A 15626-nucleotide genomic window follows, 5' to 3' on the forward strand; every position below is an offset into this window, starting at 1 on the left:
AATTGTTAAGCCATTTAATATTCTTTAGTAAACTTCTTCCTGCTTAAACAAGTTAGAGAAGATTTTGCTGTCTGTAATAAACCCTGACTAATAAATACACCATTCTTTGATAATCAACCCCTAAGCCTTTGGTCTTATGACATTTCCTTAACAATATATAACCTGTCTTACCTTAATAGGTTCTCCATGGGGAGACATGACTTCGTCAGAGAGCTCCATCATCTTTAGGGCCATCAGGGCTATCTGGACAGCATGGGTATCAGTCTCTCTGTGTAATCCCCCTGCTACACAATATGCATCGCCAATGGTCTCCACCTAGATGTAGGGTATGTTGCATACTATAAATAAAAGCTCAGGAAGACTCACTGACATATATTACATATTAGAAATCAAGAATCAAATAGCAGAAATCTGCCAGGTGTGGTGTCACATGACTGTAATCCCAACAGCTCAGAGACAGGAGGATCACAAGTTCAAAGCCAGACTCAGCAATGGCAAGGCACTAAGCAACTCAGTGAGACCCCATCTCTAAATAAAATACAAAACAGGGCTGCAGATGTGTCTCAGTGGTTGAGTGCCCCTTAGTTCAATCCCCAGTACACCCCTGCTTCCCCCACAAAAAAACAGCAGAAATCTCAAGGCTTAGGCCCTATGGAGAATCAGGGTAAATCATGTACTCTCAGAAGAGAGTATCCCTCTCAGGAAATTCACAAGGATTAGACCTCTTACATTGGGGCACTGCAGAATCCGGTGAAATACAGTGTCAGGCAGCTTCTATTCTAGAGTTGCAACTAACTTGCTAGGTCATTTAACCTAATTTTTTTCCCCACCATGTAAAGCAGCTTGTGTAGAAACAGATGAGGTATATTAGTTTTACAACAAATTGCCTAAAACTTTAAAAATATTTAGTCATTTTATATCTCCCTCATCATAAAACAGTGTAGGATGAAGTCATCCTCAATAAATGTCATATGAATGTAGTAAAAATGTGTAATGCAAAACTAAGACACTAATAGTCTTAAGAGTAAAAGAGTCCTTTTTTTTCCTAAATGACTTTTGGGGCTCTTACAGCAATTACTAACAGTATATGTGCATATTAATCACAAAAGATAGAAAGCAGACATCAAATCAGAAGATAAAAGTAATGATGCTTGGTAGGCTACTGAAAATCAAGCTGTTATATAAATTCCAAGTACCACCACCACCATCATCATCATCATTATCATTGACACTGGCAATTTTTTTATCTGTCTGTGATACTGGCCACAAAAAAACCCTAAATATTAACTTAAATAAATAAATATTTTCCCTAATTCTAGTAGTTGCATTTTCTTCTTCTCTAAATATTTATTATAACCTATTAGACCATATTACTCCGAAGCCTCCTCAATGAAGGGATAAAGCTGAAGAGGGGACAAAAGAGAAGCTTTTTGTCGTTGCCTTTGGTAATTTGCTACACACTCAGAAGCCTTATCATGCCATCATCAAAGTTGTTCTTAACTTTTCTGCTAATCTCTGACTTGATCTTCCAAACCTGCCTCTTGCTCAAGTTGTTTCCATGTCGCTGGCCTCCTGTTATCCCTTAAACATGGTGTTCCAACTTCCTATTTCTTCTCTTGGAACAAACTCTCTGCAGATAAAATTTGACTGCCCCCCAACTCCACCCTTTCCTCCAGTCTCTCTTGTAGCATTTTATTCCTACTGATAGAATCGGGCATCTGTCACGTCATGTAGAAATCTGGCATTTGTTAGCTTTGCTCTTTTCTCCCTCTCTCACCACATATGGACCCTTCTCCCCCTGGTTTGTTCTCTCCTTCCTTGTATTCATTGCCTATCCAAAATGGAAGAGGCTGTATAACCAATAAAATTTTGCTAAAACAATGGACCAAAGGATGCAGGAGTACACATGGCAATGATCGAAAGATTGAGACAGAAAGAAAATGAAATTACATAAAGTCCCGGTACAACTAAGTCCTGCAATAAATAAGGTTGGCTATTCCTTAGAGTCATTGCACTTGGAGGTGAGCCTTGGTTGTGCATTTTGGAGATCTTAATTTAGCCGATGGCTATGACCCTTCCTTGTTTACTTTCAGCTCTCTCCAGATATTTTCATGCAAAATTAGAAATGGGGGGGAAATCCTGGGAGAGCAGATGATTTATTACCTAGCTCCAGCTGCATTTAGACTAACCAGGGAACTCTATGGCTGCAGTGCTTGTAGGAAGGAGCACAGTTTCTAAAATTCTTAATTGGGTATTTGGAGACTACTCGGTAGCCTTAAAGGAATTATCAGAATAGAAGAGGGCTACTTCTGCTAGCAATCACAGCAGGTTAAATGGAGAAAATAACACCTTCTCACAGCTCAGGGAGAAGAGACATTCTCAAGACAGAAAATGACTACAAATAAATATAGCAAATTCCACAAGAGGTCATCAAACTTAACTAAACTGAAGCCAATTATTTTATCTGCAATTACACAAGGACTCCCTACCACCACCAAGGGAATCATAGTACTGTTTGGAATTTCCTGTTAGAAATTTCAAAAAGGAAGTTCTTGCTTCTAGCATCTCAAGTAAAACAACACAAGGGTTTATGTATTCCCATAAATAAAATTTGTTTCCTCCTCAATAATTTATTTATTTCATGTTCAAACTCTGGAATGCCAGATTGTTATGTGGCAAATTAAGCAGATGATTTGAGACTTACAAATGAGATGAGTGCTTTATTCTTAATACCAAAATCCATAACAAGGCCAGATACTTATATTTTATTTTTTTTGTGGTCCTGGGGATGGAACCCAGGCCCTTGCACATGATAGGCAAGCACTCCACCCTGGAGCTACATCCCAGACCCCAGGCAATATAATTTAAACCAATATGAAACTTTAAATTCTGACGAAGCAAGCAGAATGTAAAATTTCTTCATTAGCTCTCTTCCTAACAATAGTTAGACTTTTTGAAAACTAATTTATTAGGTGTCAGAGACAGTCAATGTTGTATCCTCAGTGTTAATTATAATCATTCAATAAATCCTGAATATCTGATCCATAACTCTCTCTATGATAACCCTTGTAATAATAGTCTTGTTCACAAAGTTTATGGGATGTAGTTAGTGTGTTACTCATGCATATAAACTCTAGGTGGATATTTCTCTGTTGCAGAATTGAGAAAAGGTTTTTCACTTGCTCAGTTTATTGTGTATGCAAGGTAGAAAACAAATTTGAAGACAGATCTGTCTTATTCAAATGTCTACCCTTGACCAAGCTGCAAAAGTGCCTTAAGTAGGTAATTCTGATTTCTGTTAACTGGCTATGAAAAGTGCCATGTAAACTCTGTTTACATGAATTAATCTATTTAAAGGAAATTTTTTTTATAATCATCATGGTTTTTTTTTACTCTTTAAAGACACAAAGGATAAAGTTCTCCTATATGAGTCATACCCTGAAATATCTCATGCTTCATAATTCAACTCGGTTTGCACAGTGAAGTGGCTCCTCTCTTGACTCTTAAACTCTACCTTTTTACTGTCTTCCATTCAACCTTTCCTCCCTCCTCCATTCTATGCTTATTCTTTGGGAAGACAATGTGGCAGTCCTTTCCTAGAACAATTAGCTCTGTTTCTGTGCAGATCCAGAGCTATTTTGGGCTGGAGAACACCCACATAATTGATACACAAAGACTGTTCCAGGATATAGCTTTCCTGACCCTGCAGAGAAAGCCTGTCATTTACATTACAATTCAGATTCTAGGCACAGTACGTTTTTCACAGTGACTTTTGCCTGTAAATGGCCATTGCCCTGCCCCACCCTTACCTTGTACACATCCAGCTCTCCACACTGTTGGTCAAAACGAGTGTAGAGGGCATTGAGCATGGTGATGACCTGCAGTGGTGAGCACTGGGAGCAGATGGCAGTGAACCCAACGATGTCTGAGAAAAGCATGGTGACATTACTGAACTTCTTGGCTTGCACCACCTGCCCTTGCCACAGTTGTTGAGCCACCTCAGAGGGAAATATAGAGCACAGAAGGTCTACTGTCTTTTTCTTCTCTTCCTCCAGGGCTTGGTGGGCTTGCTCAAGGGTGGCCTTCAGCTTCCCCAGCCTCTTCTTCAGGCCATCTTGAGCTCGTGCTTGTTCCCCTATCAAGACCACATCCCTCAGTGCGTTGTGAATTGGGATGTCTGATAGGTAGAGCCCTCTTCCTGTAAAATCTTCTAATCTGTCCACACAGGGTGATCCCAAGAACAATATTGCACTGGATTCAACAATGTAGATCATTTGGCCTTTGAGATCCATAACCTGCAAAACAAAGGAGAACCCAATTGTTTTGGTTTATTCAAGTTTGCAGCATCTTTCTGAGACAAAAGGAAAGGAAATACATACAGGGATAATCACCTGGCGTTCAAACTCTGTTTTTTAACCTAATGCAAAAGAACAAAATGCTTTCTAAAAGTTCCAATTTGGTATGAGCTCTAAAATGCTTGCAGATCTTTGAAGAACATTTTGGTGTATGCACTACACAAAAATTATGATTTCCAATGGACAATTCAAAACATTTTGGCTTCAAGGCTTTCTTACCAAGAAGCATGCTGATAATTTTGCTAATATATTCTTTTAATATTTCCCTTCTTTCTTCCTTTCTTCCGCTTTCTTATTTATTTATTTACTTATTTTTAGCTGTAGTTGGATACAATGCCTTTATTTTTTTTACGTGGTGCTGAGGATTGAACCCAGGGCCTTGCATGTGCTAGGTGCTGAGCCACAACTCCAAATCTATCTATCTAACTTTCTTTCTTTCTTTCTTTCTTTCTTTCTTTCTTTCTTTCTTTCTTTCTTTCTTTCTTTCTTTCTTTCTCTCTTTCTTTCTCTCTCTCTCTCTTTCTTTCTTTCTCTTTCTTTTTCCTTCTTCCTCCCTCCCTTGCTCCCTCCCTTCCTCCCTTCCTTTCTTCCTTCTCCCCACACCCTCTCTCTTTCTCTCTACAAGTGATTGAACTTACCACATCCTGAGCCCCTTTTATGTTTTATTTCGAGAAATAGTTTTACTAAACCTGGGCTACCTAAATTGCTAGGCTTACCTAAATTGCTGAGGCTGTTTTCTAACTTGCAATTCTCCTGCCTCAGCCTCCAGAGCTGCTGGGATTACAAGCATGCACCACTATGCCTGACACTTTTAATATTATTTATTGGCTAATAAATAACTAGTTTCTCCCAGAGACTTCACTGGGAGAAAGCTGATCCTAAAGAAAAAGTAATGTCCCTATTTCAACTTTGCCTGTAGCACTAACCAATGTTGCCTTTTATGAACACAAAACAGAGAACCAACCAGCTAGCACGGGGGCTTGGATGAGGTGATCAAATTGGACTACAGAAAATTGGTGCACATGTGCACAAATATGTATGTGTGTCCACTGAAGCAGTTATTTGCAACACAAATATTCTTCAATGGGAGACTGGTTAAATAAAGAAGAACACGATCATCCAATGTAATAGCACAATTTGCAAAAAAGTGAAATAGATCTATACCCAATAATATGAAAGGATGACCAAAACATATTGTTTAGCAAAAAAAAAAGTAATTTTGAAATAGTAATTTTGCTGTAAACAAAAATGTAATTAACTGATATTTTCAAAATTTTGCTGCAAAGAACATCTTTGTGTATAAGCCGATTAAAAACACATGTAGATATGTTAATTTTACTAAAAAATTAATATTAAAGTTGTTTCAGTTTTGGAAACAGTGGTCATCCTAGGGTTATAAGCAAAGCCTCTCAGCTTTTTTGTACACTATCAACTATGACTGTAAACTTTCTTTCCTGAAACTAAATAATTACCAAAGTTCTCTACCATGATGTGTCAGAACTCATCCCCTACCACACTCTCTGTAACAATTAATCATATCTCTTAAGTATTGATTAAAGATCAATTTAGTGGTTGGGGAATATAGCTGAGACATAAAGCATTTGCTTAGCATGTTCAAGGCTCTGTGTCAGATCCTCAACACTGCAAAAAACAAATAAATAAATAAACATTCTTTTAGTTACCTCTTACAATATGTAGTTTTTCTTTACTTATTATAAAACATATTTTTATTATTCAAACTACATTAACTATTTGATAATTAAAGTAATTTTATATAAACACTTATCTAATTTAAATTTAAATACCCAATAAGGATTTTGAAAGGCAAATTATATTCAATAAATATTTGTGAATTAATGAATCAAGTAAGCAAGTAAATGAATGCAGAAAGGATTTTGAGATTATTTTAGCCTCAGAAGGGAGTTGTTTTAGACATAAATGTGTAATCAAAACATTTGAAGTGATGCAATGGTTTTTAGTACTCAAATATGAAATAACAATTTATATGAAAGATAATATTGGGCTTTCCTTACCCTTGAAGCTTTCTTCACAGAGTTGTCCCATCTCCTCACTCGTATGACAAATTGCATATTCAACATTGTCATGATCCCACTAAAGGTTTGGTTGATTTTTGGAGTCAGAATTTCAAAGTATTCTTCAAAATTTGGCTTTCCTTGAAAGTCCCTCCTGTTCATCAGTCTTCTAATGCCATTGCCAAGTTGCAGAATGGTCAGATCTTTGTCAAACATGAAATGGAATGGGAAGGTCTTACAGAAGAGCGATGCGGGGATCACCAGGGAGGACTGGGGTTTCCCGGGGGACAGAGACGGTTTGGAGCTTTTCACGTGGACAGAGTATAACAAATAGGGCTGATTGACGAATTCTGTGCAATCACTCCGGAAACAGGGAGGCATCAAGGACACGTCCACTTCGGTCTCATACAATGTGTGAGCAGCTGCCTTAATGACACCGGGAAGGATCAGGGATGTGATTTTCTTGGGGAAGAAATAGTAAACATTTAAGAAATCATGCTCCTTATCCAGGCATAGGATGGAGGCGTCTTCAAGCCTGCCCTTCTTTTCTGCTTCCTGGCAATGGCTGCTCTGTTTCAGGAGGGTGCTGAAGCTGTTTAAAAAATCTTTCAGGGTGCCTCCAACCACGCCGAGTATGTGTTCGTCTTCCTCATAGCAAATTTTAAAGAGCTCTTCACCCAGGGATTCTCTGATGGTCTCCGCTGGAATCCCTGACAACACAGAGCACATGTTCTGCCACCTGGGAGAAGTCAACTTGGTAGCGCTGTTCTGCCACATCTATTTTCAACCTGGTTTCATTTGCTTATTTAATTTCCTCTTTATCTATTTCCTCTAATAAGAGTTCCAACCAAAATCAAATAACTAGAGTCAAATTATCAATACCGCTTAGCTTCTAAAGTTCTGGTAACTGTGAGTAAAAATCCTCAGAGTTATTTTTTTAAATGACCAATTTAGTGTGATAAACTACCTTTTAATCTCTCTTAACTAAAAGACAACAGTTAGAATCTCAGGATTAAGTCCATTTAGGAAAAAGCCTTCCCATCTCTCCATTAATGACAAAAACCTTATGAAATTTGCCTCACCCCTCAGAGGTCCTCCTGTAGTGTGTCAAACACTGGAATCAATTTAATATCAATGGCGGTGAGACTCAGTTTTGTGTGAAGATAATTATAAAGCATTTTTTCCCTCTGAGCAGAATGGATCCTTGTTATTTAATATTACCTGGATGAATATTTGTTAGAAATATATTATTTACTTTCTACAGCTCCTTCTTCCAAAACCTCTGTGTACCACATTTTCTCCTCTGTGATGCAGGAAAAATAATGCTAAACACTTCAAGACACTATTGTGATATGTGGAGATGATGTTTAGAATAATATCTGGCTCCTAAGATGGGCTCAATATAAATTAGCCATTATTATCATAATTCTGTACAAATTGTACTTTTAGAAAGAGGCAACCTCTTGGTCCATGTATTCAAAGTTGAAAAAGGCAGTACAATAGACACTCGTCTATTTTTTCCCCCAAGCTAGTTATTAACATGGGAACACTGAAAACCCTTTTTCCCATGATTGATTTCAACCTTTAAAAACATTCTTTAATTTACCTTGTTGAGCAGAATTTCTTGTGTATAAATTAGAAATGCTTGGGCTCAAAACCAAAGCCTGTGAATGTCTATAAGTCAGTTTCCCATCTAGCCTTATCTACTTCTCAGTCAATAATGATGATAAAAAGAGGACATGTTTGAGGTCAAACAATAACATATAATACATCACATTACATTAACACAATGTAAAATATTGACCACTTCACCCACAAGTAAATATAAGTATTTTTAAGAAAATATTTCTATTACCTGCTGCAATTGCTTGATCTGCAATTATTTTTTCAAAGTCTTCTCTTTCTAAAAATCTCCTGGAAATAATTCAATATCTTAAATTATAAAATGATACATGAATGCTAAAAATTCATATTATAGGAAACATAGAAATTATGACAGGTAATAGCTTTGCAGAAACAAATTTTGTCTAGCAACTTTTCAGGAACAGAGCAGTGACATGTACAGTCCAAAACAATGTTGGGAAAGTCCAAACTGTATGTGAACTACACATGAACTAGAGTATTTCCTCATATTTATTGAAGCCTTTGATGTTCATTTTACCTAGACTATACTAAAGGGAATATGCACTGGCAGAGAACCAGGAATGTGACCTGCTCAAGAAGAGGTAATGGGGGCTGAGATGTGACTGAGTGGTAAAAAGCTTGCTTAGCATGTGTGAGGCCCTGGGTTCAGTAACCCCAGCCCTCCTACACAAAGATAGTGATAAATCTTCAGAGTTTTCTTATCATCTATCTAAAAAAAAATCCACATACAGAGGGATTTTACTTTTAAGTATCACTATTGCTTTGCTGTTTTTTTCTTAAACAAATACACAGTATTTCTTGCTTTTGGGGTTTAGAGCTCTACATATTTATCTCAGATATCATCAAATTATACTTTCATTCTTACTCTTGTATAGAAAATTAGTAACCAAGAAATATAGTATTTAATCAAACTGCACTTATTTTTATAGCACAGGAATTGATAACCTAATAGCAGACATTCTGATTAATAAAAAAATATTTCAGTAATTTCAACAGGATAACCTGTTAATTTATTAAGTTTTAGTGTGGTCATTATGTCACTCAGGTTGGTTGCTCAGAGAGCTTTTGTTTGTTTATTCTTCTGGGATCTTCTAACTAATCATAGCATCATTTGTATGAATTCATGGGGAGGGTGAATTTCTGACACCCATGATATGATTATAGCAAAATCTACTAAGTTACTGAAGCATATTAAAAGATACCCAAGGTTCTATTTGTGGTTCAATTTGCCATTAGATGAATCAAGTTTACAATCAGGTAAATTTAAATTTTTAAATATAATTTCGATATAATGTTGAGAAGTTTTCACAAGGAAATGTGTTCAAGAGGGAAACTGGCCAGTTCAGTAATTTGTCATATAAAGGTATACCAGTTATAACTATTTACAATATTAGGTAAAAATATTTTATTTAAATGGGTTGAAAATCACCCTATGATTTATTTATGTATGCATGCATATACATATATGAATATGTGTGTATGTATTATATGAAATTTGGATCTAGCGATCCCCAAATCAATTGTTAGATATTTGTCTATATTAATCAATTTTTTTCATAAAGAATGAGAGCAGATTTCCTCACCCTGTGGTCTCCTTCCTTCCTTCCTTCCTTCCTTCCTTCCTTCCTTCCTTCCCTCCCTCCTTCATTCCTTCCCTCCTTCCTTTGTTTTTTGTATCAGGGATTGAACCCAGGGGAACTTAACCATTGAGCCACATCTCCAGTACTTTTTAAATTTAATTTAATTTTGTTTTATTTTTAAATTTTGAAACAGGCCCTTGCTAAGATGCTGAAGCTGGCTTTGCTCTTGCGATCTCTTGCCTCTACTACTGGAGCAAGCTGCTGTCAATGCTGCCATTTCCCAGCACCCATGATACGAGATGTGAACAGAGGTTAGTTTGTCCAAAGAGCACATAGTGCAATTCATGCACCTGAATTTCTTCAAAATTCATCTTCAAAAAAATACAAGCAGTCATAATCACTTGCTTGTGTACCAGCAAATGCATGTATGCAACACACACACACACACACACACACACACACACTATACACGCCCTATCCATGAATTCATACAAATGATGCTATGATTAGAAGATCCCAGAAGAAGAAACAAAGTAAAGAGAATGAGAAGAAGATTAACATTAAACAGGGATGAGAGGTGGGAGGGAAAGGGAGAGAGAAGGGAAATTGCATGTAAATGGAAGGAGACCCTCAGGGGTATACAAAATTACATACAAGAGGAAGTGAGGGGAAAGGGGGAAAAATATAAGGGGGAGAAATGAATTATAGTAGAGGGGGTAGAGAGAGAAGACGGGAGGGGAGGGGGGGAGGGGGATAGTAGAGGATAGGAAAGGCAGCAGAATACAACAGACACTAGTATGGCAATATGTAAATCAGTGGATGTGCAACTGATGTGATTCTGCAATCTGTATATGGGGTAAAAATGGGAGTTCATATCCCACTTGAATCAAAGTGTGAAATATGATATATCAAGAACTATGTAATGTTTTGAACAACCAACAATAAAAATTAATTAAAAAAAAAAAGAAGAAACAAAGCAAAAGCTCTCTGAGCAACCAACCTGAGTGACATAATAACTACAATAAAACTCATTCTCTTGAACAGGAGAAAGGTAATGGTAGTGGAGTGGGGATGAAAAACTTCAGTCAAGGGCGATTTCCTGTTTAATATATTGGATTTTTTTTTTTGTTGTTGTTGTTTGTTTGTTTTTCAAGTTCCAGAAAATAATAAGCCGCATTAAAAAAGGGTTAAGTTGTGCATATCCATTGGCAAACAGAGAACAGTGAAAATGATATGTGACTTGTCAATGAGCAAGTGAGGGAGAGAAACAGAAACAAAAAGAGAGTGCCGAAAACTTAAAAAAAAAAAAAAAAAGCAGAGCAAAGAAGAGCCATTTTGCTCATCAGCAAAGCAATCCTAGGATTAACAATCCAATTAACAATTGTTAACAATTAACAATTATATCATTTAAAAGGACAGATATCTTTTTGTCCTGTAAGAAATAGGGAAAGTGGTAAACTATTTTTCAAGATTTCCAAATAAAATGATTGTTGTTTATTAAATTGTGAGATTTATTTTAAGAGATACAGCCCTGGGAACACATCTTTTCTGCATATTTGCCTGTGGTTGTCAGAATATTTCAGGACGCAAAGCTCTAAGAATAAATTTCCAGTGAACTGGCTGCCAAGGACTTAAGCAGACAGACACAGTAGCAGGGCAAGAATGACTTGTGGCTATCTTATCAGTCTGACTGAGAATTAAGGTCAGAGGCCTCCTGGAATGCTTTTCATATCACTCGTGTAAACAAAGCTTCTGTCAGACACATAGATTCACACTCTCTCCTTCTGAACCTCTCCCTGACCCCATCTTGGCTTATTTCTGCTGCCTGTAGACTGGGACCAGTCAGTCAGCCAGGAAAATTAAACCCGGATAATCCACAGGACAGATTATCCACTCATGGGTAGGAAATAAGATGAATGCATTTATAAAATATCCCAATGATGGTAACTGCTTTGCAACGTTCCAGTGTTCAATTCTGCAAATCTAACTCAAATATTTATTGTATTATTGACAAATTAAGTTATCCTTGAAATTTCAAGGTATCAGAAATAGGGTTGATCAAATTATTCACCAGCCATAAAGGTGCTGAGAAATGGATACATGTCAGCTTAAAAAAAGAAATGTTGCCTTACATTAAGTCTCCTCCAAAATCTTTTCAAGGAAAATTTTAAAAGAGAGTACACACATACACACAGAATATGATCATATTCACCAGAGCAGCCAAACTGGTTATGAGAATGCTAATACTGAAGAATTTCCTTAAGAATTAGTAAGTAACTTAGCTTCTTCCCCAAGCCTGCGTCCTCTTCCTCTTACCATCTTGATACTTCTACCTTCTCTGATACATTTGCTAAAGATTGAACATTTTGAAATATGTGTTAGGGTAAGAGTGCCCGCTGGCACACTACTTGGACCTCTGTTCTGATTTTTTTCTGTCTATGCCTTACCAAATATTTTGCTAAATACTTTCTAAATATTTTACACATAACCCCTTAGTATATATGAAAGTATAAACCTATGGGAGCTTGTTGAAAGTAGAAGTATATGGAAACATGGTTAAAATCATGAGCTGTAAAAAAAAAAAAAAAAAAAAAAAAAAATCCAAGCTGAATTTCAGCTCTGCCTTCTCCTACATAGTTGTAAAATCCTAAAACTTTTGCATAAACCCTAATTTAGTCTTCTATGAAATGTGAAAAATAAATGCACTTACTTTCAAATTAGGAGCTGCTAAAATACTTAGTCCATTCTGGCATATCATAATGATTCAATAAAGGTTGATGCATGCAGTAAGTACTGGCTACTTAGAGTCATATTAGTAGTTATAACAGGGAGTTCACAGAGCTAAAGTGGTTCAACTTACCTGCTTTCTTTTATTTTATGCTTTGCCAATGTTCTCTGAAGTGCAAGGTTCAGCCGCTCAAACTGGAAATTGAAAAGAAATGTTTTAAACATTTCCTTACCTAACAATTCATTTGAAAAATGCAGATTTAAAAAATTTCATTCTGAAGGTTTCTAAAAAAGAAGGAGAAACTTTCTTGCCTGAATGATTTCATATAATGGGTTTACACTTTGGAAGCTGGGACTGGGTTGCTATGTGTTCTTCTGACTTGGGAAGAAACAATGAGCTCAGACTAATGTGAGTTTGGCTGTGAGGTTGGACACAGGCTTTGCCTCTTTAGCCATGATCTCACTGACAGCCACAGGACAATAAAGCTGAGTCTGAGTCTAAACAGAAGACTCCAGTTTGGTAATGTCAAGTCTTCTATGGGATCCATAGGCATCACTCATTGGTTCAGGAAATTCCCCTAGATGCCCTGCCACTACTTCAACCACAGCATCAAGTAACTCATTATGTCTCTCCAGTACACTACTAATACTTTTATTGGACTTTTATACTTTCTTCTTTAGGAAAACGAGTTCTGATACAAAATGGAAAAGCTGGAATACACCTGCTTCACCAAACTCAGCTACAGTAGGAAGAGGGACCATTCCTCCTCCCTCTCTTATAAGGACAGCAAAGGTTAGAAGAAAATGACCAATTTTTTATTCCCTGCTGGCAATGAGAAGACCATGAAATACCAAAAAGGGTCTTGACTGGAAGACACAAAGGGATAGCCCTGAGGAAGAGGAAGAAAAAATATTCCAGTGACAGAATTGTTTGCATTTCTCTCCTCATAGCCCATCAGGAGTTCCTGATTCAGGATAGGTGTAGCTCATTGATAGAGCACTTACCTAGCAAGTGAAAGGCCCTGGGTTTGATCCCCAGTGCCAGGAACAAAACAAAACACAAAATCTTCTTGATCAGAGCAGCAATTCATATATAAACCAGATGATTCAACTTAGTTTAGTTTGGAAATAATTTGTAAGAAATTCTAAGAGTAACATTCTATACTTGACTACAATAACACTTCTCTAATAAAATTTTACAGATTAAGCATTCAAGACTTTGAATAGTGAACAGAAGAAATGTAACTCATTCATTCAATAAATATGTATCAAGTGCTATTCTAGGTTGGGCACTCACCCCAGTGGAAGAGACAGGTAATAAAAGTACAAAAAAATCAAGTAGCAAACACTATGAAGGAAAACTGAGACCTCATTCACAAAGGCAGCAACCCTGAATTATTGATGAAATTTTTCTGTATTAATATATTTTGCAGAAAGAAAGAACTCATTCAAGCCCATGATTTCATGGATTTATATCCATTTCAACACTCTGTTATTAGTAATATCAGGGTAATGTTCTGCTCTTGAGAAATTCAGCTTATTTAGTACTCTGCATGATGAACCTCATTTACTGTCTCACCACTTGAACTAGTACCTGTGTTATGAATGCACTCTGAATGAAAATTTCATGAATAATTGCTATTTGAGGCAACATGGATGTGACTTTGGATGGCCAAAAACTCTGACTTTCCATGGTCAGAATTTCATTGTCATAGTTTTTTCATGTTACTACTTCAATTGGTTTTTCACTTGTATACAATTTTTAATAGACCAAGTATACTTTAATTCATAAGGGTAAATTATAACATTGCTCCTTTTTTTCTCCTTACAACCCAATATTCTGGAACATATGTAGAACCTCATGATTCTCTTCATATCCTCTTCTTCTCTAGATCTGTGATATGGGGTAAAACCATTTATGTGAGCATATCTAATGCAATTGATTCAATTCAGAAAATGAATCTGATTTGCTACAACTAAGGCTCAAACTCCATTAAAGCTCCTTAGACTCTATGCCTGAGGAGCTCACAGGATTATTAGGGGGCAACATCTATGAAAAAAATAAACAAACAATATAATAGTAAAAGACCAATAAATGAGATGCAAAGAGTTTTTCATTACTCCAATTATGTTTTTCTAAGTTTAAACTGGTATTTTAACTTTATATGCTTTCATTTTTTTTCAGACAAAAATTACAAATTTGGATGTAATGATAAGACCTTTTAAACTCAAATATTCCATTACTCTGGAAGAACAGCTCCCATTGTAAATTTTCTAATGATAATGAATTTTAATACTTGCCATCCCTCACAAAAACACAATCAAAGAGTTAACTCTGATTACCTAAAATAAGAACTATGATGTCAAATACTATTTTGAGTTTCTTCCTTTGGATTATTGATAGAACTGAAACTAAGCAGGCTGAACATTAAATCTGTCAATTTGAAAAAGAAACAGTGAAAAATAGAGGTATATATCAAAGACAAGCAGATGTTTGGACAGCCAATGATGAAATTCAGATTGATTAGTACACTTTTCAACTGTTTTCATCAATGGGGCATTTACTGTCCTATGGCAAATGACCTCAAATGGAGAAGAAGAAGAGTCATACTTCTTCCTACTATAATTCCTACTATAATTGTCCTCTCTGCTACATGACACTAGTCAATTCTTTGAGTATTTTTGTGAGTTCATGAAAAAACAACACAGTTTATTCTAAATAAAGAGAAAGCAAAAATATAACTTATATTTCATATTCCAACCTGGCATTTCAGAACATTTCATTAGGAAAAAAGTAGGGCAGTTTATAGTGGCCCACATGTCTCAAAGAAGAACAGAATTCACACAATCCCGTGACTTCTCCAAGAGAGAGGGAGAGAAATGGAACATGCACATCCATTGAAAAGGTTTCGGAAGGTCACAGAATCTCTAGCTTGGACAGTTGTTGAAGGTATTTCCAATACCTTTAAAGCCAGCTCATAAAAACTCAAATGATGATTGCTTCTTCACATGATAGACACCGAACAAAGCTATAAGGAACACAAAGAGCCAGGGAAATGTGACACAACTGAAGAACAAAATAAATGTTTAATAACCTACCATCAAGAACAAGGAACTATGAATTACTTGACAAGAAATTCAAAATAACAATGTTTGCTCAGTAAGCTATAAGATAGCACAAATAGACAAAGTCAAGAAAACTTTGTGAACAAAGGGAGAATAAAAGAAAAGGAGTAGAAAATGTAAAAAATGAACCAAACAAAAATTCCAGAGTTCAATAACATATT

The 15626-nt window shown here is 36.3% G+C and overlaps 1 protein-coding gene across 3 annotated transcripts in view; it reads right to left on the reverse strand.

The window, feature by feature from the left end:
- The window catches only part of Gucy1a1 (guanylate cyclase 1 soluble subunit alpha 1), a 61026-nt gene that overhangs the window by 11740 nt on the left and 33660 nt on the right, over positions 1–15626 (reverse strand). For all 3 annotated transcript variants that reach the window (XM_076864654.2, XM_076864655.2, XM_076864656.2), the window contains 5 exons: positions 12473–12534; positions 8244–8302; positions 6389–7098; positions 3810–4295; positions 172–315 (listed from right to left, as the gene is read on the reverse strand). In XM_076864654.2, coding sequence (XP_076720769.2) covers positions 172–315; positions 3810–4295; positions 6389–7098; positions 8244–8302; positions 12473–12534 — 1461 coding nt within the window. The remainder of the gene's footprint in view (positions 1–171; positions 316–3809; positions 4296–6388; positions 7099–8243; positions 8303–12472; positions 12535–15626) is intronic.

Source organism: Callospermophilus lateralis, chromosome 8, assembly GCF_048772815.1.
Source record: "Callospermophilus lateralis isolate mCalLat2 chromosome 8, mCalLat2.hap1, whole genome shotgun sequence".
Taxonomy (NCBI): domain Eukaryota; kingdom Metazoa; phylum Chordata; class Mammalia; order Rodentia; family Sciuridae; genus Callospermophilus; species Callospermophilus lateralis.